Source organism: Talaromyces amestolkiae, assembly GCF_001896365.1.
Source record: "Talaromyces amestolkiae strain CIB chromosome Unknown scaffold13.1, whole genome shotgun sequence".
Lineage (NCBI taxonomy): Eukaryota > Fungi > Ascomycota > Eurotiomycetes > Eurotiales > Trichocomaceae > Talaromyces > Talaromyces amestolkiae.
Genome location: NW_024468049.1, coordinates 436,769 through 463,195, shown reverse-complemented (window position 1 = coordinate 463,195; position 26,427 = coordinate 436,769). Strand labels below are relative to the sequence as shown.

At 49.0% G+C, this 26,427-nt stretch overlaps 8 protein-coding genes across 8 annotated transcripts; 7 read left to right on the top strand and 1 right to left on the bottom strand.

Annotated features, from left to right (window-relative positions):
- Positions 1–285: 285 nt before the first annotated feature.
- On the top strand, positions 286–2,562 carry BHQ10_006823 (uncharacterized protein; the record flags this gene model as incomplete). The annotated part of the gene is made up of 8 exons (XM_040879452.1): positions 286–408; positions 467–615; positions 667–794; positions 848–1,001; positions 1,644–1,726; positions 1,779–1,816; positions 1,869–2,045; positions 2,095–2,562. The coding sequence occupies 8 exons, from the start codon at positions 286–288 to the stop codon at positions 2,560–2,562; spliced, it is 1,320 nt and encodes a 439-aa protein (XP_040735327.1).
- A 932-nt stretch (positions 2,563–3,494) lies between these two features.
- BHQ10_006822 (uncharacterized protein) lies at positions 3,495–8,894 on the top strand (the record flags this gene model as incomplete). Its single annotated transcript, XM_040879451.1, has 2 exons — positions 3,495–8,105; positions 8,157–8,894. The coding sequence occupies 2 exons, from the start codon at positions 3,495–3,497 to the stop codon at positions 8,892–8,894; spliced, it is 5,349 nt and encodes a 1,782-aa protein (XP_040735326.1).
- Positions 8,895–9,683: 789 nt separating this feature from the next.
- On the top strand, positions 9,684–10,914 carry BHQ10_006821 (uncharacterized protein; the record flags this gene model as incomplete). The annotated part of the gene is made up of 6 exons (XM_040879450.1): positions 9,684–9,738; positions 9,801–10,059; positions 10,121–10,284; positions 10,334–10,533; positions 10,587–10,737; positions 10,793–10,914. The coding sequence occupies 6 exons, from the start codon at positions 9,684–9,686 to the stop codon at positions 10,912–10,914; spliced, it is 951 nt and encodes a 316-aa protein (XP_040735325.1).
- Positions 10,915–11,420: 506 nt separating this feature from the next.
- On the top strand, positions 11,421–12,586 carry BHQ10_006820 (uncharacterized protein; the record flags this gene model as incomplete). The annotated part of the gene is made up of 2 exons (XM_040879449.1): positions 11,421–11,657; positions 11,708–12,586. 2 exons carry the CDS (start codon positions 11,421–11,423, stop codon positions 12,584–12,586), a joined length of 1,116 nt encoding a protein of 371 aa, XP_040735324.1.
- A 742-nt stretch (positions 12,587–13,328) lies between these two features.
- BHQ10_006819 (uncharacterized protein) lies at positions 13,329–16,862 on the top strand (the record flags this gene model as incomplete). The annotated part of the gene is made up of 4 exons (XM_040879447.1): positions 13,329–14,133; positions 14,191–14,442; positions 14,497–14,542; positions 14,594–16,862. The coding sequence occupies 4 exons, from the start codon at positions 13,329–13,331 to the stop codon at positions 16,860–16,862; spliced, it is 3,372 nt and encodes a 1,123-aa protein (XP_040735323.1).
- A 989-nt stretch (positions 16,863–17,851) lies between these two features.
- On the top strand, positions 17,852–19,252 carry BHQ10_006818 (uncharacterized protein; the record flags this gene model as incomplete). The annotated part of the gene is made up of 1 exon (XM_040879446.1): positions 17,852–19,252. One exon carries the CDS (start codon positions 17,852–17,854, stop codon positions 19,250–19,252), a length of 1,401 nt encoding a protein of 466 aa, XP_040735322.1.
- Positions 19,253–21,433: 2,181 nt separating this feature from the next.
- BHQ10_006817 (uncharacterized protein) lies at positions 21,434–23,310 on the top strand (the record flags this gene model as incomplete). Its single annotated transcript, XM_040879445.1, has 3 exons — positions 21,434–22,006; positions 22,059–22,183; positions 22,230–23,310. The coding sequence occupies 3 exons, from the start codon at positions 21,434–21,436 to the stop codon at positions 23,308–23,310; spliced, it is 1,779 nt and encodes a 592-aa protein (XP_040735321.1).
- A 735-nt stretch (positions 23,311–24,045) lies between these two features.
- Positions 24,046–26,310, bottom strand: BHQ10_006816 (uncharacterized protein; the record flags this gene model as incomplete). Its single annotated transcript, XM_040879444.1, has 8 exons — positions 24,046–24,260; positions 24,309–24,402; positions 24,468–24,490; positions 24,549–25,584; positions 25,640–25,763; positions 25,825–25,906; positions 26,105–26,191; positions 26,253–26,310. 8 exons carry the CDS (start codon positions 26,308–26,310, stop codon positions 24,046–24,048), a joined length of 1,719 nt encoding a protein of 572 aa, XP_040735320.1.
- Positions 26,311–26,427: the final 117 nt, after the last annotated feature.

Below are 26,427 nucleotides of genomic sequence, written 5' to 3'. Positions count from 1 at the left end.
GCGCTTGCTCCAGCAGGAAGGTGCAGTTGATGCCTCAGGATACGGCGCTGAGGAAGTACATGTAGACAGCTAATAACATTGAATCCGGCAACCTTACTATATTACTATGTATTCATACACCTCGCTCGTTTGTCATTACAACAAGCACCATCATACATCGACAAAGTTGGAGCATCACTTCAGTAATGATTACTCGTGCATTACCGACGCTTTAAGTTTGCAATGTGACTACAAGATTATCGTCCTTACTTCCTCCTGCCATTCCCCAGTTGACACGTCGACGCCATGCCGAAAAAGAGAACATGCTCCGAGAATATGCAAGATGGGGGAACTAGGAAGCCTCGCATCGAACAGAATGATACCGCCGGGGACGAAGAAGCTAGGAATCAGCCCCCGGCATGGGCCGATGTAAGCATCCATTGCACTTCGCATATTTGCAGCATTAACATTAACCCCGAGGATGCAGAGTCGCCACAGTCTCTGCAGTGCCCTTCCCTGGTTTCGCTCCGTACAGGGAGGCTCCTATCAGTCAAACAAGCTGTGTTATGGTTTCCTCCTCGACCGCGATGGCGGCCCTCGGGACTATCTAGACGACGAAATTGTCATCACGCGAGTGTGAGTTCCGTACGATCCTGGTAACCGAAAGCATACTGATTGCTCAAAAAGCGGAGGCGATTGTAAGCTGGACGCAGATGGAAACTTGAAACAGCACAGAAACCAAGACGAGAACACGCGGGTCGTGGAGTCGCTTCGTGAGAGTATGCAGTCTGGACTTGCTGTTGGACTGATCATTGGTCTGTCTCTCATGCTCTTGCAATTTCACTTGACTTAATGTCCTATCCACTAGGTAACAAAAACACGACCATCGCAAGAAAGTTACCACATAGGTTCAACGTGATGGCATGGTTTCGTGTGGTTGATGTCTGGTTTGAGAAGACTAGTAACAACAAGACTGGAGCACGCGTCCGATTTCAGAAGCTCGATCTCGAACAACCCAGTTGGTGGGCTGGGAAAGGGCCAGAAAACCCCCTACTATTGAGTCAAAGGATGCTCATCGAATCCCAGCGTGAAATCTGTCGCGTATGTGGCAAGTCTAGCATGTTGACCTATGAATCAGGCTGGATGTGTTTGCAAGCAGGCTGTAAAAGATTCTGGACCTTAAAAAGTGGTGATGCTCCTTCCGATCTTGCATACAGCGCAGTGTTCCTCAATTCCCGCGAGCCAAACGACGACCAAATTCAACCCCAATTCAGTCTTGTCCCCGATCTTCTGGCTGACTTGTCGGAGTATCCAGACGCGTGGACACACAGGGTTGCTTGGCGAGGTGTAGTGTGTCCGAGATGTGACAAGTGCATTTCCAGGAAAAGCTGGAACAGCTGGGTATGTAATGATTCATCAGACGACGATAGCCAGCATCCAGGTGTTTGTCAGTGGAAAATATCCATGCCCATACCTGCATTCTCACTCCGGTCAGTCCTAGCAGACTATGAAATCGGTGTTACCAAGAGAGGTATTCGCACAGACAAGGACGCGCTCATACAGCCGAAGAGTTGCTTTACAAAGCCATATCAAATAGTGACTTATGACCTTGGTGATATTGGGAAGATTGTTCACTTTAGTGCTAATAGATCGACACTAAAAAGGCCCAACGGTCCTAATGAACTGTTCAAACGCCTTCAAGAGGTTGACCTGGGCCTTCGCCGATACCCTGTTAGGGGGCAATCCGGTAAGGGTATCTGCTGCTGAGAGAAATAGTTCTCATAGCTAATGGTCTACAGCGGATGAAATGTTGACTGCACATTTTGCAGTGAACTTTGTGCGTGGTATTGTTCTGAGCGGACGATCTGAATGCTGACGATCATCCACAGGGAATGCCATACAAGTATGTTGTTTCAGTCGACTCAAAGGGGTTCGACGAAGCTCCTGTCGAAATAATGTTTGCACTTGGCCGTCTGGATTGGGCAACCAGGGAAGCTGTTGGCGCGGGAGCGCGCAAGCCAAATGAGCTGTTAACTGTAGGCTACTTTCAAGACATGTCAATGGGTGTATGTCAAAAGAGATAGCATGACACTGAGCAATTCTGATCATTCCCAGTTTCACGACGATGGTGAAGACTCGCTAGGACCTACGATTGCAACTCTGTCTCTTGGTTCTCAGGCGACGATGAGGTTCCGCCTCAAGAAGAAGTATTACAATGGCAACGCGGCAAATGCTGCGGTCCTTCCAGGCTGTGAATTCTTCGAAGAGCGCAAGGAGCTCAAGGAACAGCACGAAAATGGAGAACTTGATGATGCTGAGTATGTCAATAAATGTATGGAATTAACAAGCGACATCACGCGGCGAGAAGCAAAAGATATGATCGCCCTAGAATTGCATCACGGAGACATGGTGGTTATGCATGGATCATTGCTGCAGAAGTACTACGAGCACTCCATTGCGTCCGAAGGCAAGCTTCGTTATGCCCTGACGGCTCGACACGTGCTGGAAGAGAAGGTAGAGTTGAAAGAACGCGCAAAAGGCCAGTTGAAATTTACGGCAGATCAAATTTATGATGGGGAGTAAAAGGGGTTCTCGATGTCTTTCACATGTGTATTCGTTTGTCATCTTGCTCAGCATAACAACCATAGTATCTTTCATCACATCATCTAAGCCGGTGTGAAGAATAAAATTCGAATTAACAAATACCGTGCCTAGGTACACATCCACCTTCTCTTTTAGCTTTGTTCTTGCAAGTACAAGTCAGTAGACGTCGGCATTTGACAAGGATTAAGTTGTTATAGCACTGAGAATAGCTCTATATTGCTCCAAGTCGGGATCTTTCTGACCGAATAATCTCCAGCGTCGATCGCAGGGCCACATCAAGCGGTCAATTGTTGGTTTGCCAAGCCAGTCTGATACATTGTTTTTTTTTTTCTTTTTCTTTTTCGGAGAATGCATGGTGAGTTAGGCAGATTTGGCGGCTCGATTGAGTCGAGCAGATTGGTGGTAGTTAATCAAGTTAGTCACCCCCACTCGGCGCTCAGCTGTGTCTCTGAGACTCTCACCACAACATCAGCAGTCATCTAACAATAGCAACCCCGAATATTGCTGTTGCCAGATCTTCAGTCACTCGTTCATCCCTGTTTTGCGACGCTGCTTATCTATTTTTCTGTTACGAGGCTGAAAGAACGGTATCAGTATTGTCGATTGCTTCATATGGGCATATGCTACTTCTCCCGTTGCGACCGATGCTCAGCGCACACGATCAGACTCTCGACGCATATTCTACGACCGATCGCGAATCTCCTCGCCAAACATAATATTTCAAAACAGTCACCCTGTTCTGTTATCTCTGCAGGCGTATGTTTGGCTTCGTGGTTTGATATGACTCCCGGTTGACCACCACGTCAACACAAACTTGGATTATCGATAAGTGAGCCAAATCTGCCTGCTCTGCTTCATCGCTTATTGCATTTCATCTCCCTCGTGGCGATAACTTGCTACGACCGCCAGTCATGTCTCAATATCAGCCTGGTCAGCAGCCATATTACGGACAGAACAGCAATAATGTGAATGGATCCGCGCAACCCGCACCACATTCCTCTCCGTACGCACCCTATGCTCCTCAACCGGATCAGGTACCACCTTTGAGACGGACACCCAGCTACATCGCCGGCGATGATTCGGTATATGCTCCTGGCGCGCCAAACGAAGCAATACAGGGAGGTCCAGGGTTCCCGCCTGTTGCGGGGACTTACAACACGTTCGCAAACACAGCACCGGCTAATCTAGGCTCGAGACACTCCCAATTCTCTGTTAGCAGCTCTCAGCGGTCGAACCCGAGTCGTACATCTTCCCATGGATCGTCGGCGACGTCTACCTACCAGACGCAGCCGTATTCACAAACTCCAACTCAATCGAACATAGCTTACAATCCCCAACAATATGCACGACCTCATTCGCTTTCTCAACCGCCCTCAATGTCTTATAACCCTCAAGCTTATACCGGCGTCAATAGCAATGCAGGACAAGCTTATCAAACCTACAACCCAGCTGCATATCAGCCGAACACAGGGACCGCATACACCGCGCCAAACATTCTCCGACAGCCGTCCGCACGCTATTATTCGCAACCGCAGCCTACATACGCGATGCCTTCTCCGCAATCACAACCACCACCTCCTCCTCCCCCTCGCGGTACAGATCATCCGTATGGTCCGCGCTCACCTCAGTTATCAGACTCTTCTCCGAATCCCAGTTATAGCTACTCATATTCCAGTCAGACTTCGCCCTCACTAGGTTACCATTCCTCTGTACATCAATCCAACCAGACATCGCCGGTGTACGCATCGAATCCATCTTACGCAAACTCCAGTCCGCAATCGTTGCCTTCTCGACAGAGCTCCCACGCGTCGCAAGCGCATGGATATTTCCCACAGATACCTTCTTCAGCTTCGGAGCCACTTATCGAAGAGCAGCCTCCCGCTCCTCCAGCGCATAAACGTTCGAGCTTATCCGGACCCTCGTTGAGAGCGTCAGAGACATCTTCAATCTACCAGTCGTCGCCGTCATTGTCTCCTAGGAGGACTGATACTCTCACCCGACACCCTCAAGCGCGTCCTCTTCCCGGTCCACCACCATCAGATTCGACTGGAACGGTGTCGTACAACGGCGCCGGAAATACATATGAAGATCTTATGAAGGAAGTAGAGGCAGCTGTGCAAGGAAGTTCTCAGGGCATGGGGCGCAACGGACTTGGACGAATACCCTCTCTAGAGGCGCAACCGCATGGAGAGGAAAGTTTTCGACCTTTATTTAGTGAAGGGGTGGCAGCTCCTCGACTTAGTCCTGATGAAAACCATACACATACGAATGGGAGTGTGGCGACGGGCACTGGGCAATACGTCAACTACGATGCGTATAGCGACGAGAGTGATGCCGAGGCTGCTGCTGGCATTGCAATGATGCAAATGGCAGAAGAAGAAGAGAGGGCCGAAGCGGAGCGACAGAGGAGCAGAGGTGGAACTGTAAGCTCTTTGTTTCCGACATATGCCTCGCAACCGGCTGTTCCTACTACCATCGCATCGCCACAAGAGGCCAGCAGTGACAGTGACTACGCTCATCACGACTTGGCTCTGTATGGAGGAGGTTATGAGGGTCAAATGCACTATGGCGATACTCCGGCTCCAGAGACCGAAACAAAGATTACCGCAACAGTCGATTACTTTCCTTCAACTGACGATGGCCATTTACCAGCGTTCCACTTTACTACTCCAGCCAGAGTTGATACTGGAGGCACAGGCGGCTTATCAGAACCGAGTGCCTTGGGCCGACGACTAAGCTTTGACTATGGAGACGAAGATGCTGATCCTATATTAAACATAGGGGATGATGATATTCCCTCTGGAAGCCAAAGTCCAGAAAAGGGAGAACCAGCAGATCTCTTTTATCATCCTGGAATGCGTCCACTTCCACCCGCGCCAGTCGAATCAACAAATAATGCAGACGTTCTAGCACATTTGATCCCTGCAGGGACTTATCGTAATTCGCAGTATGGTGAACAGGAAAGCCAGTATAGACCTCTTCCGCAACCCATGTCTTCAGACTCGTCCGGACTGTCGCTGCCGAATCCGCAAGTTCCGCGGTCGACATCTCTGTCGAGTCATAGTAGTACGCCTCGTACTGACGCGCCGATTAGGTCCAAGACCGATGCGGATCGGGTCAAGTATAAACAGCAGCAGGAGTTTCTGCGACAGCAAGCGGCGGATGTTGCTGTCGGAACTCTGGGATTCAATGCATCTCCAGAGCCTTCTGCTATAGCTCTTGATCTGCCTACTATACCGGCCGGCAGGAGGAAAAAGTTCCACCCTGCGAAACTTTCTTCGGAGCAATTCCGCAAATGCACCGAGCCTTGGGCTCTCAGTGCAATTGTGGCCTGGGTCAAGGACTTGAGCGAAGATGAGACTGACCTCAAAGAACAGGCCGTTGTTGATGCTATTGTTGCATTATTTACACACAAGGTGCCGACAATGAACACAGCTGATGCAGAGACTTTAGGTTCTTCGGTCGTCAAAAACATGCTGAGTGAAGGCGCGTTGATAGTTGACGAAGAATGGGTCAAGTTCAGCGACAAGTCGTTGTCGGGTGTGCTATTCCAGATAACAGGTAGCGGGTGTTATTCTCCTCGCCTTCATGCCGAAGAAACGGAGTCTTACGGCCGTTGTTACTCGCATCATTGTATGAGGACGCTCAAAAAGATCAATCTTCGTGCTCAGGCTATGGAGCCTCAGAGGAAAGCTCAAGACTGGGTTACCTTCTACAACGTACCCAAGGAAGTATGGGAGGGCCATCCACGCAAAGAGATTGACCGTCAAAACAATCTTCATGAAATTGTCACGACCGAAGATTCATTTATAGAGCAGCTAGACGTGCTACGGGTGCTCTACCGTGATCAATTATCTACCATGCAGCCTTCGATTATCAGTCCGAAGCGCCAGGAGAAGTTCCTGCGCGACGTTTTCGGTAAAGTCGATGCGGTCAAAAAAGTCAACGAGGACTATCTATTGGCACAACTCAAGTATCGACAGAAGGAACAGGGTCCGTTCATCGCCGGCTTTAGCGACATTTTCAGGGAGTGGATACGAAAAGCTAAAGCTGTCTATATCGATTATGCGGCTACCTTTCCCAACGCGAATTACATGGTCCGCAAGGAAGCCGAGCGAAATGCTGTCTTCCGACAATTTCTCAACCAAGCCCGTGATAATAAGCTCTCTAATCGTCTAAGTTGGGATACTTATCTCAAGGCTCCTATCACTCGCATCCAGCGCTACACTCTACTGTTGTCTACTGTGCACAAAAACATGCCAAAAGACTCGGAAGAAAAGACGAATCTCGCACTTGCCATTGAAGAAATCAAGGTTGTTGCACTAGAGTGTGACAACAAGGTGGGCGAGATGACAAAGAAGGTAGATTTGGCAGAGCTTTCCGCAAAGCTCCAATTAAGACCAGGAATGAATAAGGAGGTTGAGTTGAATCTGGGACATCTGGGACGAGAGATCATGTTCCAAGGCGATCTTCAGCGACCTGGAACTCGGACAAGATTCAATCTCGTGGACACGCACGCCATCTTGTTCGATCATTACCTTGTTCTGGCGAAAACTGTTCAGATGCGTGACACGGCCAAGACCGGCAAGTTTGAAGTCTACGATGTTTCTAAGCTACCAATCCCTATGGATTTATTGGTGCTTGAGAGCACAAATGATGATCCAGTGGTCAAGTCCTCCGTGAGAGGAGTCTCAACAGTCACACAGCCAACGGCGGCGGCGGCACGAGGAGCTGGTCCAGGTACTCTCACACACACAGGTACCGCCAATTCCGCCGCATCGTTCGTTGCAACAACCAACCTCGAGAACTCCAAGGACGACAAGATCCTATATCCGTTCAAAGTCAAGCATCTGGGCAAGTCGCCTACCTATACACTATTTGCGCCGTCTGCTCAAAACAGGCAGGACTGGTGTCAGAAGATTACAGAGGCCAAAACTAGACACGCTGCATCGCTTTTTGCACAGAATGCAGAACCCTTCCGGCTCCGAGTGTTGGCGGATGCGGCTTTCACCTATGGAGAGGCTCCAGGGACAAAGACTGTGATGATCAAGGGAACGCCATTGGACCGCGCGATACGAGAGGTGGAAGCAAAATACGCCAGTGTAGGAATTCGGCCCAATCCCGTGTGCAGAGCTATGGTCAACTGTGCGACGGTGTTCCAGCAACCGGGTGGCCAGCTGATCTGTGCTATCGGCACAGATTTTGGAGTGTTCATGTCGAGATACGACGATCCGCGAGGCTGGCAAAGGGCAATCACAATTAGTCGAGTCACGCAGATCTCCGTGTTTGAAGACTTTAACTTGTTGCTATTGATTGCGGACAAGTCTCTTATAGCCTATCATCTGGATGTGGTCTGCCCGACCAGCGGCACGCCTTCCCAGACGTCTCAACATGATTCTGCGCGTCGAGCACCACAGAAGGTTTCGGGTAATCGCGAGGTGGGATTCTTTTCCGTGGGCAGAATGAAGGATCGCGCTCTTGTCTTCTACAAGAAGCGGGATGGCATCTCATCAACCTTCAAGGTAAGTCGTCTTGCCTTTTTTTTTTTACAAGGTTAATGCTAATAAGTGTAGGTGATTGAGCCCGTCTTGCACAAATCAGCCACAAGTCGGTCGCGATTCCTTCCAAGCCGTCGCGGTCAGACAGAATTCTTCCGCGAGTACGACGAATTCTACATTCCTGCAGAAAGCTACAACATCAATCTATTCCACAGCTCGCTAGCCATCTCCACGCAGCGAGGCATTGAGGTCCTGACCTTGGACAAGAAACAGCCATGGTCTTTACCTATACTTAGCGCAACAGCCCCAGAAGCCCAGCCTTATTTGACTAGTATCGGAAACCGCATTAAAGATTTACGACCGTTGGGCATGTTCAGACTCAGCGATGCCGAATTCCTACTTGCCTACAGTGAATGCGCCGTGTATGTCAACAAACTTGGAGACATATCTCGCAGCGTCGTCATGGAATTTGTTGGACGAGCGCACACGGCCTGTCTACATGGGAAGTTTTTGATTCTGCTGAATGACGACTTTGTCGAGGTCCGCAACGCGATGAATGGCCGCTTGAGACAGGTCATCCCAGGTCGCAACGTGGTTTGTCTCGATGATGGCGGCAATATGGGGGCTATAGACGACACGATCTCTCAAGAAAGCAATTTTGCTGGTGCTGGTGTCAACGGGCATGCCCACTCGTCATCTACCAGTGACCTTGCGCGTAGCGGACGAACCGTAAAGATTTGCATGCAACATCCAGAGTACGAGCGCAGTCAGATTGTGGTGGAGCTGATAGCGAACGAAGGACAGAGCGATTAGACACTTGAACTGTCGGCTCTTGTTGCGCTTCTAGAGCAGGTACAGATTCTTTTCATATCTTTTTGTCTTTTTTCTATTCACCCCTCTAATCGATGATTTTGGACGACTTTCGAGGCAGCATGAACACATTGGTACGATCTGGGACATGGGGCTTGCATTTTATATATTCATCTATGCATTTAGTTTGTGACGCAGGCATGTTTGGGCCGTTTTGTGTTTTCATTTTCTTGTGATTTATTTGTACAGATGTGATGATCATGTTTTATACTAGGGCGTGTTCGGTGTAAATGGACAATTCAATTGAATATTGACGTTACATACCTAGTATGCTGGAGTATGCCCGAACAGGAGACTTTCGCCGTGTCAGAATTTAGTTAGTCAGCAGAGATGCCAGAGAGTAACTAAGTTATATCCTCGGCCGGATATGCTACATGTAGCACTGCTGTGTAACAGTGCTTAACGAGTCAGTACCGTAAAATAGCACTGTAGTCTGCAGACAGTGTCCTCTGTCGAGATAGTGCCGCGTCGATAACCGACTCGCCGAGGTAGCCAGGTGGGGAGCTGCTCTGGGGCTGACATTAGCTTAACGCCCTAGCCTGGATCCTCCTCCGCACTTAGCACTCTACGGCCGTAACTTCTTTGTACACCAGCTGTCTTTTCCTCAGGCATTGTTCCCGCTGCTCTTTGTTTGTTTGTTCATTTCATAGATCATTACAATAGATAGGTGAGTACCATAATTCATGACTTGCTCTGTTGCGACGGCTCACTCAACCATGGACAGACTCAGACATGGCTCTTCCCAGATCAGACTATCTCAGCAGCATCTGGAAAGATGATTTATTCAGTACTTCTCTCTGTCTATCCACACTTTTGCACAACTAACCACTAACAATCTCTTCCTGTCAGAGAATAAAGTAGTCTTCTGCACCGGTGGTGGAGGCACAATATGCAGCGCCCAGGTCCGCGCTCTCGTCCACCTCGGCGCCAACGCATGCATCGTCGGCCGCAACGTCGAAAAAACCGAAAAGATGGCCGCCAGTATCGCGACTGCGCGACCAGGTGCGAAAGTCATCGGTGTTGGCGCGACGGATGTGCGCAGTTTTGATAGTCTCAAGGCCGCTGTGGATCGTTGCGTGAAGGAGTTGGGTGGTATTGATTTTGTCATGTACACAATCCTTACGAAGAAGATTGGTGACTGTTGTTACGACTTGCTGACAGTGGTTTAGTGCCGGTGCAGCAGGAAACTTCCTTGCATCAATCAACCAGCTCTCCGTCAACGCCTTCAAGTCGGTGATGGATATCGATGTGTTGGGTTCGTACAACACGGCCAAGGCGACGCTGCCTTATCTACAAGAGTCAGCGGCGAAACACAAAGTCGACTCCGAAACTTGTACGAATATTTCTTCTGTCTTTGGCAGCTTTTGATTAATTTGTTATAGTGGAGCCATCTCCCCTCGGCCCAGGAGGTCGCATCATCTTCGTCAGCGCTACCATGCATTACACAGGAATGATTTTCCAAACACACGTCTCCGTCGCCAAGGCAGGTGTTGACGCCTTGTCGAACAATATCGCGCTGGAATTTGGCCCGTTGGGTATTACCTCGAATATCATCTCGCCAGGGCCTATCGCAAATACCGAGGTAGATCACAGACTTCGATCGCCTTTGATGAATTCTGTGCTGACTGATTGTAGGGCGTCGAGCGTCTTCTACCTAGCACATCCAAAGAAGAATCCTGGAAGCGGCAACCTCTGGGACGATATGGGTCGGTAAGAGATATTGCGGATGCAACGGTGTACCTCTTCTCCGATGCTGGCAGCTACGTGAATGGACATGCCCTAGTCGGTACGTACTCCTTTATATCCAAGCCGCCGTTCTTAATGTGTACTAATTTGTACAGTGGACGGAGCTTCCTGGCGTATGCCGTCTGCGTCGATCGGCGCCAACCTCCAATACCCTGATTTCCTGCTGTCTGGTGAAGCGGTGGCCAATGTCAAGGGCCAGAAGAAGTCCAAGCTGTAACTATTTTGTGAATGGATTAGATTTCATAATTTCTCCATAATTTCATAACTGAACCCTAATGGATAGTGAGATGCAGCCCTAACCCCGGCTGCGTCAGCGGTGGCTCAAGCAGACATTCCACATCATCGCGTCGCCGCTTTTCCGGAACCCATCGGACCATAGCAGCATCATTGGCTGTGCTTAAAGCGGCGCGGTCTGGGCATGCTGCTTTCAGCCTAGCGTAGGCTTGGCGGCTCCAAGAACAGCCAATGGTCGGCGCCGCTCTCCGGAATGGCGCTTAACTCCATACAAGCTTACGTAGGCCTCCCCCTCCCGTCAGCTGCCGATCAGACAGTCTCTTGCATTGCCCCCTTCCGTCTTTTCACTCTATATGTACACTTAATCTGCCACATCATAGCAGAAAACTTCCCATACAACTCACTACATACATCAAGCACACATACCTCGCATATACCGTCCTGCTTCTTGCTTTTCTTTGTACCATTGCACCGCTCTGATTAGACATCATGTTGTTCCGGTCTCTCGCGGCCGCCAGCGCCCTCTCTCTGAGCGCCTCGGCCTTTTTGGTCGTTCCAGAGATCCACCATCCTTCTCAAGAGCACGGCAATCTACCTGCCACTCACGCCGTTGAACTCGGAGACGTCCACAGCAAGACTTTTGAACTGCTTTGCGATGACTGCCCATTCCCGGAGACTGGAGAGGATGGCGTTGTCGCTTGGTCCGAGAACACCAAGTCTTCTTTGGTAGGTTTACTAATCAAGATAAACAACAAGAGATGAGCTAACGAGCATAGGAATTGAACTTCCGCGCTGAAAATGGCAACCTCTATGTCAACGACGCACATATCTTCCCAGTCACATTCAATTCTGTCGAAACCGTCACAGCCGTCCAGCGCCGAGAATCCGATGGCATGGAAACCGAACCCTTGAGGCTGGGCTTCGCTCTTATGGCTCTACCTCTTGCGCCTCCTCAGGACGACATGGAACTTTTGCAAATCCGCTTTTCTCCCCTTGACATCGATGGTCATCCAGCTCCTCTGGACACTGTCTCAATCACAGCTATCCAGACTACCGCAGGTGAACTTTTCATTCTGCGAACTGAGGTCGAACTCCCCGCCGGCCAGGATGACCACGCGTCATGGAAGCAGTGCGACGGCGACACCCAATGCCTGCGACACTTGATTTTTGACCGTATCCGGGCTCTGGTCCAGTCCGCCCAGGCCCACATGATGAACTTGAAATCTAAGCTCGGGTTCGGAAAGGGCTGCCACGGCAAGCTTCACCCTCACCACAAGCCTGGCCAACCCGGCCCCGACTTTGGCGAATTTGAGGAAGGTCACCGCTTCCATGGCCAGCCTCCTCACCCACACCACCGCCACATGAACGGTCTTCGCCGCACTTTGTTCCGCGTTGTCCGCTTCGTTATTGTTCCTGCCGTCCTTGGAATTTTTGCTGGTCTTACTGCTAGTGCTATCGGCATGCTTGTTGGACAGGCCGTCGTCTTCCTCTGGATGCGCTACCGACGTGGATCTAAGCCCGCCCGCTCAACCTCGAGTTTGGAGCAAGGCGATATGTCCGAAAAGGCTGTCCTCTTGGTGGAGGAAGAAGAAGTCCCCAACGAGGAGCTTCCTCCTTACACTGATGATGAACACGTTGCTTTGGATCCAAAATAAACACATACCCTCATACCCCTCACATCACGTCCTGTGACTTTCCTTTTTCTGCTTATTTATACACCTTGGTTGTTTGTTTCTGATACTCATGGAGAGTAGGTGCATCAAGGATCGGCGAATAACTGTCAACGCATTTCTCTCTTTCTGGTTTGGTTTGGTTGATTTATTGATTTTGGCTTCTCTATTCTTACTCTCGAATCCCACCCGGTAGCTGTGCTATCTTGCTGTAAACTGTCAGTTATACTATACAGTGCGCAATGTAGAATGATATTCCTATATCCTATATACTCTATACTTTCAACTTCAGTAAATATTAAATGAACACGCGAACACAGTTTTATTGTACAATTACTTATGCAATTACTCGAATGGTATTGTCAGTTGGGGTTAGGGTTAACTGACTGAAACGAGCTAGACAAGCCGCTAACTCAGCTCAGCCGTCATGGTCAGCTTCTCCGGACCACCAACCACCAACCACCATGATTGCCTTGCATCGTGCTTCTGCTTCAAGCTGATGTTCCGTTCCCGGTATTCTTGAAGCTGTAAAATATGGGAATCCAAGGGCGTCTCAAACCATGATTTGAATTTTGTCGTCGCCAGCACCATATCAGCATTTGGAACATCGGTTGAGCTTCAGCCCACCTAACTGATCAACCACCGCGTATGCTCCATCTCACGTTCTGATATACTGTCGGTCAAATACAGCTGAGGTCTGAAAAGGACCTGACTTCGCTCGCTAATAATGTTCCAATTTTCGTCTTTGGTCCAAAAGGCCCAATCATTCATTGATCCCGCCAACTTCAACTTACCGACCATCTCCTCCAACGATCGCAACCCCTCCAAAGCCTCTCTCTTCCGCCAACAATTCCGCCTGCCGGACTCTCAGAACCCGCTACAGGAAATAACAGCTGAACTAATTCTTGCGATTAACCGCGGACCCGCATCGAATTCGCAGGGAGACCGCTCCGATCAACCCGGCAACCGGTATACGGGCCGTCTACACCTCAGCGAGCGTTTCATATGTTTCTCTACTCAGCCAACGAGCTTTGTACCATCAGCCAGCAATAATGCATCGACAGTATTCACAGGCCAGACTCATGGCACCGGTCCATCGGGCAACGGCTTCACGTTACCCCTGTGCTCAATCCGTCGCGTCGAACGACTCAACAGCCTCAACCACGTATTCTCACTCGCATTAACAACCTGGAACGGAGCTCTGAGTCCCAACGCGGCCAAAAGCTCGAATTTTGTTCCTCAGAAATTCACTATTCAGCTAGTCGGAAGCAGGCAGGCCTGCGAACGGTTCTGTGATGGGTTGAGAAAGGGATTGAGGGAGAGTATCAAGGAGATTGATAGCTTGCGTTCGGTGGTACTGGATCATTATTCGGAATATCTTTTGACGTTGCCTCCTAAGGGTAAGGAGGATCCTGATACGCCTGCGAGACAGCCGCCTGATGCTGGATTGGGGATGGTCTTTCGATATCCGGGAGATGCTCGCAAGCTTCGTGATCGAAGTAAAATGAGGTTGTGGGCTGAGTATTTTAGAGGTATATCCCTTATTCTACGTTATTGGACATTTAGGAAATTGTGGCTGACTTGTGTAGAAAACGGACGAAATGCCACACTGATTCGGCAGCCGACATTTCACAAACTCATTCGTGTGGGATTACCCAATCGTTTGAGAGGAGAGATCTGGGAACTGACGTCTGGCTCTCTTTATCTACGACTGAGATCGCCCAAGCACTATGAAGAGACACTTGCCAAATTCTCCGGTCGAGAGTCGTTGGCTATTGACGAGATTGAGAAAGATTTAAATCGAAGTCTACCGGAATACCCGGGTTTCCAGAGCGAAGAAGGTATAGAACGGCTGCGAAGGGTCTTGACTGCATACAGCTGGACAAATGAATCAGTCGGTTACTGTCAGGCCATGAATATAGTCGTCGCGGCTCTTTTAATGTAAGTGCCGAATGTTTTCAATCTGTAATCGAAATCGCTAATTATGATTAGATACATGTCAGAAGCACAAGCATTCTTCCTTCTATCGGTGCTCTGTGACCGGCTCCTTCCCGGGTACTATTCCACAACGATGTATGGCACATTACTGGATCAAAAGGTCTTTGAGTCGCTCGTCGAAAAGACAATGCCGATTCTATGGGACCATCTCGTAAAGTCCGACGTGCAATTGTCCGTCGTGTCTTTGCCATGGTTTCTCTCTCTCTATATCAACTCCATGCCTTTGGTGTTCGCCTTTCGGGTATTGGACGTCTTCTTCCTCGAAGGACCAAAGGTGCTGTTTCAAGTCGGACTGGCTATCTTACGTATTAATGGAGAAGAGCTTCTGGATGTCCAGGATGACGGCTCTTTTATTTCGATTTTGAAATCATACTTTTCCACGTTAGATGAATCGGCACACCCGCGATCTGAGAACCCCAAACTCAGAGCCATTACCAGATTCCAGGAGTTGATGGTGGTGGCCTTCAAGGAGTTTTCGGGCATCACTCATAGTTCCATCACTGAACAGCGAGAGAAACACAAGGATGCTGTTTTAGAGAATATCGAAAACTTTGCGAAGCGCACGTCAATCAGAAATCTGGGGCCTGAAAGTAAGAAGCTCAGCATGGACGATCTTGGCACAATCTACGACCGTTTCTACGAGGTACTTTATGATTACGAAGGCAAACAACGACTTTTGGAACAAGAAAAGAAAAAGTTGGAGAAGAAAAAGGTGGAACGCTACTCGGTTCTCGGTCCTCCCGTTGATGCTGAGGTCGGACGTGTTGGTCTCGGACCGAGTTCGACTCATATGGACTACGATGCTTTTAGACAATTTTTGGCGAACACCGCCAGATGGGCTATTGCAGACTCACCCAGCTCAGGCCGATATCAATCGATTTCTGAGAAAGACCGCAATAACGGCAATGGTAGCATTCGCAGCCGAAGCGCATCGCATTCAAAATGGGCCGATAATGTAGAACCCGCTGATCACGAGTTTATGCAACGTCTATATCGCAAATGGAATACTGATGACGACGACGGTTTGAGCCTACAGAACGTCGTTGTAGGGTTAGCCAAGCTGAAAGGCACACGTGACATAATGAATTCGATAAACTATTTCTTTGATCTTTACGACGACAATGGTGATGGTCAAGTTGACCGTGAAGGAATATTACGAATTTCGGAAGCACTCCTCTTCCTCTCACGCAGAGGCTTCGACGGAGCGCTTACTCCTAGTGAGACGATGGAAGACCTTGCTGATACAGGCCTGGCAGCTGAGCAGCGTGACAAGGTCAAGATGAGCGTTGACGAGCGATTCCTTGGTAGTGTCAGTTCTTTCATTCGGCGATGCTTTGAATATGCGGATCCAAGCCACCCCCAAAACCAGAAGCGAAACGACCAACCTACAGAAGTCGACAGTGCTGCCAGCAAGTTGGACGCATTCTCTATTGGCGACGATGATGAGGAGGAAGAAGATTTGATTGAGGTAGAGGAAAAGAAATCACTAGAGAAACTTTCACCGCCCCAGACACCCATCACAACGGGAGATTCGTCTTTGCCGGTAAACTCGCCATCTGGTCGGTCAGAAGCGGCTAATGCAGCCCTCGATCCCAACAACCCATTACATATCACTCTACCTACGTTTAGGATGGTTGTTTTAGCAGATGAGCTCTTGGAACAATTTTTTGAGACGTTCTTCCCTCAATCGTTCCATCTATCAGATCGCCCCAATCCAGCTTCGTTGACAGCATCGACGTCCCTCTCATCCAACCTCACCACCTTCTCCAATATCGGTGCCGCCGGTCGATCTACCCTCGGCGCCATATCAGGGGCAACAGTGGCCGGAGCTTCAGGCGGAATTGTTCCCCCTACCAAAGGTCTCCGCGGTGTTTTGGACAACATCGTGTCCGACGGTATGCGCATGGCCGCAGAAGTGCGCAAAAAGATGGAAGAAGCGCAACGCGAAATGGAGCGCAACGCACTGGGCCGCGGCGAGGAAGAGGACGAGGAAGAAGACGAAGACGGCCGAAGTCTTACCTCCTCCACTGCAATGGTTGGAGGAATCTCCAGCTGGGGCGCTGGTGCATATGGCATTGACCCTGAGCGCCGCAGTGTTCGCGATCGAGATCGGGATCTACTCGAAGGCGCGGAAGCGACATCTGTACTCGACGGGAGAGAGACCCATCAGCCGTCACCAGACGCTCGACAACATACCCCATCACCCGCTCCTCCTACTAAATTACCGGATGAGGGCGTGAGCAGAGTCGAATTCAACGCCTAGTTTGTTACCATCTCTTTTCATAAGCCTGTCATTATCTATCTGTTATTGTTGAACGGAGGCGTTTTCAACTCTCCGCTATGACTTACTGAGCAGCTCTTTTGTATGTAATGTTGCATATATAGTTTGATGTACATAGGATAGGGTAGGATAGGTAATTGGAGTTGCACTCCCACTGATTTACTGATAATTACTTCTCGTGTACTGGTCAGATTATCGGCCACTTTCTGTGACACCGAACATCGAAGCATCATTGGTCTAGTGGTAGAATTCATCGTTGCCATCGATGAGGCCCGTGTTCGATTCACGGATGATGCATAGCAATTGTTGGTCTATGTTTTTGCTATTTTGCCGTTGTTTTCGTTTTTATCTATAGTATCTTTTTTGCTCTCTCTGATCATGATCTGATATTTAATGGTACAGAAGTGATTGGATGATTCTCCAAATTATTGCTTTCTTTTTCTCGATCCAAAGTGGGTCTCTTTGCCTAATTATCTCATCTCTTCATCTACGTTGCTAAAAAGTTTACCAAACTTGGTGGATCATATATTAATTTGGGTGGGACCAAACCATAATAAGCATTATTGGTCCAGTGGTTAGGATCCTTCTCGTATGTTACCAATATTCACCACTACTCGTACCAAACAAATTACTAATAATCCTTGCAGTTCCAAAGAAGGGGCCCGCGTTCGATTCGCGGATAATGCATAAATCATTATCCATTACTTTTTGGCATTTTTTAAATACTGTTTAACTGACTACTATTTGACTGATTATTTGACTTGGAGAATGAATACTAAAAGTGACGGTCGATAAAGTCCTCATGCTCTAAATTTTTGTTTTTTGGATTTTGAAAGACGAACCCAAAGTGGGGCTTTGTTGCCCTTTCTACGTCACTGCTCATCCGCAGTATCTCTAATCCCTCTTCCTCGACATCTTCCACTATTCCACACACTCAATCGAGGATCCTCACATAGATCTTCGAGAGCATAATGAATAACACCACCGCAGAAAAATGTCTCAACGCATACATCCTCACATTCAACTGCGCGCGCAACTTGATTCCTACAGACCGCTTCGCGGCACATCTCTTCGATGTCTTGCCTCCTGATACCGCCACAGCTCCGGAGATTCTGGTGCTGAGTCTACAGGAAGTTGCGCCTATATATTATGCTTTTCTGGGTGGTTCGTACCTCGTGCCGTATTTGAGTGCTTTTCGGCAGGCTGTTGGTATTGCTACAAGGAATCGGTGGCCGAGGGACGGAGGATGGGGATATGTGAATGTCGTAACGCATCATTGCGGCCTTACAGCGCTTATGGTGTTTGTGAGAGGAGATGTTGTGGGTAATGTTTCCTGGACGGATACGGCAGAAGTCGGAGTCGGATTGCAGGATATGGGTAATAAGGGCGCAGTCGGGGTGCGATTGGGGTATGCACACGGTGATAACGAGACGACAGAGTTGACTTTTGTGGCTGCTCATATTGCGCCTATGGAGCATGCGTATGAACGCCGGAATCAGGATTGGAGGAGGATTGTGGAGCGGCTGGTTTTTACCAAGTCTGGAGATAACGGCGATGCAGAAGGTGAGCAGGAAGATACTGCTCACCTTCTGCAACCGAATAGAAGGAGTGTCGAGTCGGGCATTTTTAGTCCCCGTTCACATCTATTCTTTGCTGGAGACTTGAATTATCGTACCTCTGATGTCCCGCCTACTCCTGAAGACCATGCGCAGTACCCCCAACCACACGCGAGTCTCAGCGACGCATCTCATCATTCCAAACTATTCCAAAACGATCAACTCACACGCGAACTACGCGCAAAACGGACCCTTCACGGCCTTTCAGAAGCACCAATCACGTTCCCACCAACATACAAATACTCCGAAGAAGCTCAAAAAGCTGCTCTACTAGGAGAGCAAGCTCAGGATGGGCCAGGCGATACATGGAAATGGGCGACGAGACGCTGGCCGAGTTGGTGTGATCGGATCTTGTATCTGGAATATCCGCCCTGGATGACAGCAGCCACCAAAAACGGGGTAAAATCGGCTATTCAGGTTCAGGGGTATGATGCGCTTCCTCTATTTCCGACCTCCGATCATCGTGCTGTCGCGCTTGCAGTGACTGTGCCGTTACGAGCGATTGCTTCTCCTCCATCTCAGATATCGGATATTGATGACGCACGCTTACATCCTCCGTTCCCTATTGACCCTTCATGGAGAGCAAGACGGGAAAGTGCCAGAGCCAAAGAGCTTGTTGTTGGCGGACTTGCGTATTTGGCGCTGACGTGGGAGGGGAATGGGATTCTGTTGGCTACGGTGGCGGGGATATTTGGCGGGTGGATTGTGCTTCGATCTCTTTTGCAGGGTGAGGTGTCTGGGGGGTTGGAGATTTAGCCTCTCAATCTAAGAGTTGAGACATGGCGTTATGGTTTGTCTGGTTGTAGACCGGCATATTAAGTGTTAATCAGCGCTGAATGAACGAGAGGATGGAGGTAATTCTGAGGTGCTTGGCGTCTATTTCACAATAATTCCTTGTGCTCAAACGAGGAGCAACCCCCAACCTTTCAATCCTAGCGCGTTTATTTCTCATTCCCCCTCCTGGGTTCCTCTTCCTTTCTTCAACAAGTCTCATCCTTGCAAACTTCTTCTTGGCATCAACCCTCTTGTCATCGACACCACGCTCGACTCTACCAGGGGGGCTCCTGTTACAGCTCGCCAAATCAACTCACCCACCATGCCTCCATACGCAATCACCCCCTTCAAAGACCTCTGTCTCGTACTACAACCTCTGAACCCTCACCTCCGCCCCATGCCCGCAGTGTGCATCACATCTCTCCCACTCAAAGATAAACGAGACCACATCTGGGCCGACCCTTGCTGTCTCCAATGCGCCAAACTTGTCGGCAGCGTTGATCTCTTCTGCGTCCTCCATCCCAACAAGAACGAACACAGATGCATCCGCTGCTTCAATCTCAACATCACCTGCGTACCAATCCCACAGTAACAAATCGAGAAGTTTCGCAGTATACAAGTGTTTTTCAAGAAGAGGGACTTGAAGTATGCGTTCCTATTTCGTCGAGCGTGGATTATGGGCATGAATAATGAGCCGTCTGTGCGTATTGCGCGGCAGTTTTTCCTGCTTAATCGTAATATTGAGCGGTTGATCAACAGCCAGTTGGCGATTGTAGGTCCTTGTCCCTTGAATGAGCTGGAGAATATATGGCTAATATTTGATCTTGTGTAGAGAGATGAACCTCCAGTCGCACCGATTGAGGAGGTCTTTGGTGACGACATGTCTTGTTACGGAGTGTGATCGTCTACACAATACACATGTCTTGAAAATTTACAATCTAGGTTGGATGAGGGGATTGGTGGCGTGAGAATTATTCAAACACGGCGCAATTCGGTTGACAGGGCTTGGAGTGAGGAATGGGATTTGGCTGGTCTTTCAGGATTTGATTTACTGATCAAACTGCCTCGGGATTTCAGCTGCATACTACTCCTAGCTTAATAATAAAGTGGATTGTTTTTACCCAAGGCGATGGTGGGACACCTGGGCAAACCTACTGCACACATGCTATATCCTACCATACTAGCTCATCTCGTACTCACACTGCTTTGAGGTCTGATTGGTTGAACCAACAGATTATGCTTTTTATATATATCAATCTTTCAGTAACTTGTATGACAAACATTCATCCTCCTCTAAAATCAGCCCATCTTCCAGATCCTTCTCATGCACTTAGCTGAAAACGCACATTATCAGACGGCGTCCGTCTGATCATCAAGTAAGTAATATGAGACCTCGAAGGTGTCATCTAGGGAGTAGCTTCAACAGCATCGTGAAGTATCTTATCAATCCACTGGACGATCTGACGGTTGCCCAATGCCCAATGGTAGGTATCCGAAACAAAAAGCTTCCGGTCTTTGTCGAGATGCGCAGATTGGAAAACGTGTGAGTCTGTCACAATCCCGAAAACACTTAAAGTTGGGGGTAATTGGGGTCGACTTTGTGTTAGTTTGAGCGTTTGACGGGCACCCATTGTTTTCCGAAAGTCAGATATCGAGTGAGATTATATGAAACCATCTATCTTTATCAGACTATAAATTAGATAATATATATTAAATCCTTTGAGGCCTGGCCAAAATCGGCTTATTGCTCGCTGTACCTACATTGGGCGGGTCCTTCCCCACTTTACCTACCCCGTTTCCCCCCGTGATTTTGCTCGATAACCTGTGCATTAATGCATATCCGTAGCATTATAGACCAAAAGACGCAGACATTGGTACCATTGGGTCTCAGTGAGCGCTTGAAAAGGTATGGATGGGGAGAGACCAGCTAAGAGGCGTGCCCGAAGTGCCCTGGCCTGTCAAAGGTGCAAGACTCGCAAGCAGCGCTGTGATAACAATTTCCCATCATGTTCAAGCTGCCTGTCTGCCGGCGAGGCCTGTTCGTACGGGCTGAAGCAAATATATCCTGCCGAGTACGTGATTTCTCTAGAAAATCGTATTGCAGAATTGGAAAAAGGAGCCACTCCAGCTGTTCAAACAACTGTGACACCTCACCTTCCCACTATGCCCGTTTATCAAAATCAGCACTTGACTAGGGATGCGATGGATTCTTCGCGAAGTAACGACGTTGCAGAAGATGGCGAGTCCAATGCAGAGGCCGGTTCTGGCGTTGTAGCGCTGTCGCCAAACTCTTTTCTCGGGACCTCCAGTGGGTTTCCGCTGGCAAAGCTGCTTAAATCTGCCATAAGCACCTCCGATGATCCCAGTCGAATAGGTCGATCAACGTCCAAAGGAATCATCAGTTTTGCGCCTCATCTGACAACTCCCTATGAGACTGGAGTACAGAGAGGACCTCTGATGTCTTCCCCGGGGGCAGACATGCCTACGGATGAGGTCGGTAGAAAGCTCATCGATGCATACTATTTCAGAGTGCATCCAAAACACCCATTCCTATCCAGGAAGAAGATTATACGTTTACATAACGCCAGAGCGAACCTGGTCCCAGCGCACAAAGTTCCGCCTTCTTCCACCGAGAACAGGGCAGACCTGTGCGATTACGCCATTCTCCATCTAGTATATGCGATTGGTGGCAGGTACCTGCAACTGACACCTGACAACAAGCATGCCTCTCCCAGTGTGAGTTAATATACGATCTGGGTGCTAGAATATACAACTGATCTCGACCCAGGAGCATTATGCAAGCGCTTTAGCCGATGCTGAGACCATCTTCGCTGTTCAGAGCCTTGAAAACTTGGACGCAATGCTCTTGATTTCTATATACCAACTGAGGTCGCCAACAGGACCTGGAATATGGTAGGTCTGGACTTGATATTTGAAATGCCCAAGTTGACAATAGTAGGTGGATAATCGGAACCACGATGCGGCACTGTATCGACTGCGGCTTGCACCGACGGTCCAACAACATATCGGCTCTGCTTGATCAAAGACGCAAGCGTATCTTTTGGACAACATATCTGCTCGAACGTTCCGTGGCGAGAACAATGGGAAGACCCCACTCGCCATCCGATAGAGACATTGATGTAGATCTTCCAGCAAACATCGATGACTCAATAGAGACCGAGAGTGGTGTGGTCGCCGCACTGGCAGAAGCAAAGACAAAACCCACCCAACTGACACCACTAACAGCCGCCATCCATATCTTTCGGCTGCAACAATTAGAGTCCAAGATATCAAACACGGTATGTCGCGTGGACAAACCCGTCAGCTCTATCAACCCACGCAAGATCGCCGCATTTCGAGCTGCTCTCGAGGAATGGAAATGCAACATCCCCATCACCAAAGACTACTGTGCAAGAGAAAAGCACCCATACGTTACGCACGATTACCACATGACGCAGTACCATAAGGCACTGGTCTTGTTATTTCTACCTTTTCTGCCATCACTCACACCCACGCAACCAGAATTTCACCAAGTTGCATACTCGGCGGGCCAGATATGTCAGCTATATAAGCATCTCTACGATGACCAGACTTACATCTCATTTTCTCTGCTAGCCCTCCATGCTAATTTTGTGGCTGGCCTTGTTCTAGTTTATTGTTTCTGCATGGATCCATCAATTTTCAATGCCAAGTTTAGCAGCGATATCCGTGCATGTAGCACTCTCTTATACACTATATCGGAACGGTGGCCCGCGGCACGCAAGGTCCGAAATGCCTTTGATCGCCTCGTCTCGGTCACGGTCGAGGGCGAATATGACAGACAATCACGGCGACCTCGTCCCAACACTACTGGCGGATCAGAACGGTTAGAGACAGAGCAGTCTTTGGGCGATGAAGCTGATTGGGCTTCGGGTGGCAGAGCCCATGAGAGTATCTGGGATAGCTTCGGAATGGCCCTGGGTGATTATCAAATAAATGCTGAGACTTGGATGCAGGACAGTATTTTCCAAGCTATGGAAGCATTTCCATCAGAAGATTAGCCTGAATTATTTGAAATGAGGCATAAACTCCCAGCAGAGAATTCCTAAGAAGCATAGCTTATGAGAAGGTGGCCAAAAACTGAACGCAACGCGTCTGCTCGAGACCGTTTAAGCGGTGTTGCTGGATGGGTCTGAAACGTCCAAGATGTAACAATATGATTAGAGCATATATTAATTGATATGATTAGGCTTATTCATTCTGATTCGCTCCATTTTAAATTGCCATATTAGAAAAATACTCGTTTTTTGAAACATGTGTCGCGGTCGGGGTCTACAGGTGTCTCTCGTCTACTTTCTCTGCTTTGTTCCACGCGGGCTGGGACGTTCACATGCAGATCGTTGGCTGTGTGCTAGAGCCAATCTACTCAAGGGTCACGGGAATTGGAGTTTGCTCAGAGCGGTCGACCACGAACCTGTTGCATGTGGTATCGGGCCATACCGATACTAGATGTTTGTTTTCGGGACATCCGGTAGAGTCGGTGAGTGCCGACGCTTGCTGACCCCCGCATTGGCCCCACAGTCTATCGGGGACTTAAGCAGGGTTACCCCGAATTCGTGGAGCAGCCCCTTTCTCCGGAACATACGAAGACAGAAGATGCAAGAGGAAGACAGGCAGGCGAGGAGCTAATCATGATCAATCTTCGCATGGAAAAAAAATATATTATTTATGCAAATATACATGATCATGATTGCCCACCGGCATGACTAGCTTTCGGGACATCCTATCGCTTCGCTCTAAACGCCAATCTCCTTCGCGTCAGCATCCCGAGCAACCTCTTCATGGTGAGCAACATGTGTCTCAGTCTTCTCTACCAAGTGGCGAACCGCGTTGCCACGTGGGATCTTTCTAGCAATAGAAACGGTATCGAAGATGCTCTTGCTTTGCAGGAAAATAGCATCCACCTCCTCCAAATGCCGGCCATTTGTTTCGGGGAAGAAAAGGTAAACGACTAGCAGATATTAGCAACAGACATAATCACTCGTATGGGAAGACGGACCAGGTAGAGTCAAAAAGAAATTGATCGCGGCATAGACGATATAGTATTTGTACTTGATGGTAGACAGACCAACTGGTGTCACCTCAGCAACAACCTGTGAACGCCATCAGTATCACATACAAGGCATCCCAGATCACTTCCTAGGAGTAGTCGACTTACAAAGTTAAAAAGCCAAGCAGTACCTGCAGAAGATATTAGCACTCACTGAATGTCGAGTATTATAGCAACCTATCATCTTACCAGTGGACATGGCCGTAATAGGCACGCGATGGCTCAATGGGGAAATTTCCGCAGCGTACAAGAATGTGAGACCGAGGAAACCTGTGGGGAAGAAAAGAGAGAAAAGGAAGATGAACGCAGCGGCAGCGCCGATAGCACTAATGTTCTGAAGCTGAGAAGAGCTTCCGGCAATAACAGCCATGCACATGCCCATACCAAAGGCGGAGAACAACATGAGCTTGCGACGACCGAAGCGATCCACTGTTAGGACACCAATGGGCGAGCATATGGTTTGCCAGGTGAATACCGATGCTGCGATTATTCTTGCAGTCCTTGGAGCAAGGCCAAGATCATCCTCGAAGATGGTGGCCTGATAAAAAGCCAACGCGTTGATACCACTCATCTGCTGCGCGAGCTGGCCAAAGCAAGCCAGACACATGCGATGTAAAAGTCGGAGAGGTCCATTCTTGAAGATGTCCTTGAACTTTGCCTGCCCGGCCAGCTCAAGTGAAGCCTCAATCTCAGCTACTGCCTCGGTGACTTCTTGTGAATTTACGGCAACGTCGTTCAAGTCGGCAAGGACGACCTTTGCATCGGCAACTCTGGCCTTCTTCAGTAGCCATCGAGGAGACTCTGGCATGAAGGGCGTATTGAGCAGAATGAAGCATGACCACAAGATCGAAAGAGCCATGGGGAATCGCCAGGCTACAGATCCGCTATGGGTGGACATTCCCAGATTGACCCATCCAGCAATAGCAAGGCCGGAGGAGATGAAAAGCCCTTCAAGCATGACAGCTGCTCCACGGTGGTCGGCTCCAGCACACTCTGCCTGCCAGTTAGGCGCTGTAGCAGTCACATGGCCAAATCCAAAGCCAGATACAAGTCGACCGACGATAAGCTGGGGCAGCGAGAACGAAGTACACTGCAAAACAGCCCCGATGATGTTGGTAAATGCTCCTAACATAATGGTACGCTTGCGGCCGAGCCTGTCGCCGAGCCAAATGCAGTTCAAGCAGCCAAACAGACAGCCGAGCGTATACATGGCAATCGTAGTGCCCTATAAAGTAAGTTAAACATGCTGTTCTGATCTCGAATCGGCAAGGCTTAGTTACCTGGAGGGTAGAGTTATGCTGCTTCTCCGCTCCGGTCGTAGTAGCGGTGTTAATTTGAGGGAAAGTGGCGATCCAGGACGGCAATGCTAGAAGACCTCCCCCAACGGCATTGTTGTATCCAAACCTACGGCGTAGACCGTTCAGCAAAAGGGGTAGACAGCATACACGGCCATCGCTCGACTTACAAGATGTAGCATGGCATGATGACGGCCCAAATTTGGGCTGCCTGAAGCGATTTGCCGCGAAAACCGAAGAAACCCATTGTATCTAGCCAATGCACGATCAAAGGATGTGAGTGAGCTCCCTGAAAGGAAATTAATCGATGACTCTGGTACCCTGTGATCCAGAAAAATGCAATATTTTCTAGAATAGAACTGGGAAAAGCAACGACTTTGTACTCATCCACCTCACGTGGTAATACAGGGGTGCTAAGTCTCAAAAACAACCTTGGAAGCTGTTACTAACCTTGGAAGTTGGAGAGTGTATTGGCGGGACTGCCGGCGGCATAACCGCGAGCGACCTTTATACCATCAGCTCGAGCAAAGTCAATCACTGAGCCTCGTGGGTTTAGCCTGCCCGAATAAATGTCTTCAGATGGTTCGCCAAATCCAACGGTGCTCCGCATCTCCAGTTCCGAAGTTTCGGTTGATGCCGAAGATGTCTGGTTTCATCGGAACTGCCGACTAGCGCCGAATGGTTCTGTAGCTTACTTCTCTTTTTTCTATGATAACGATCTCTAAAACATTTTGACTTTCTCATTTTCTGTACCGACCTTTTCGTCCTCCGTT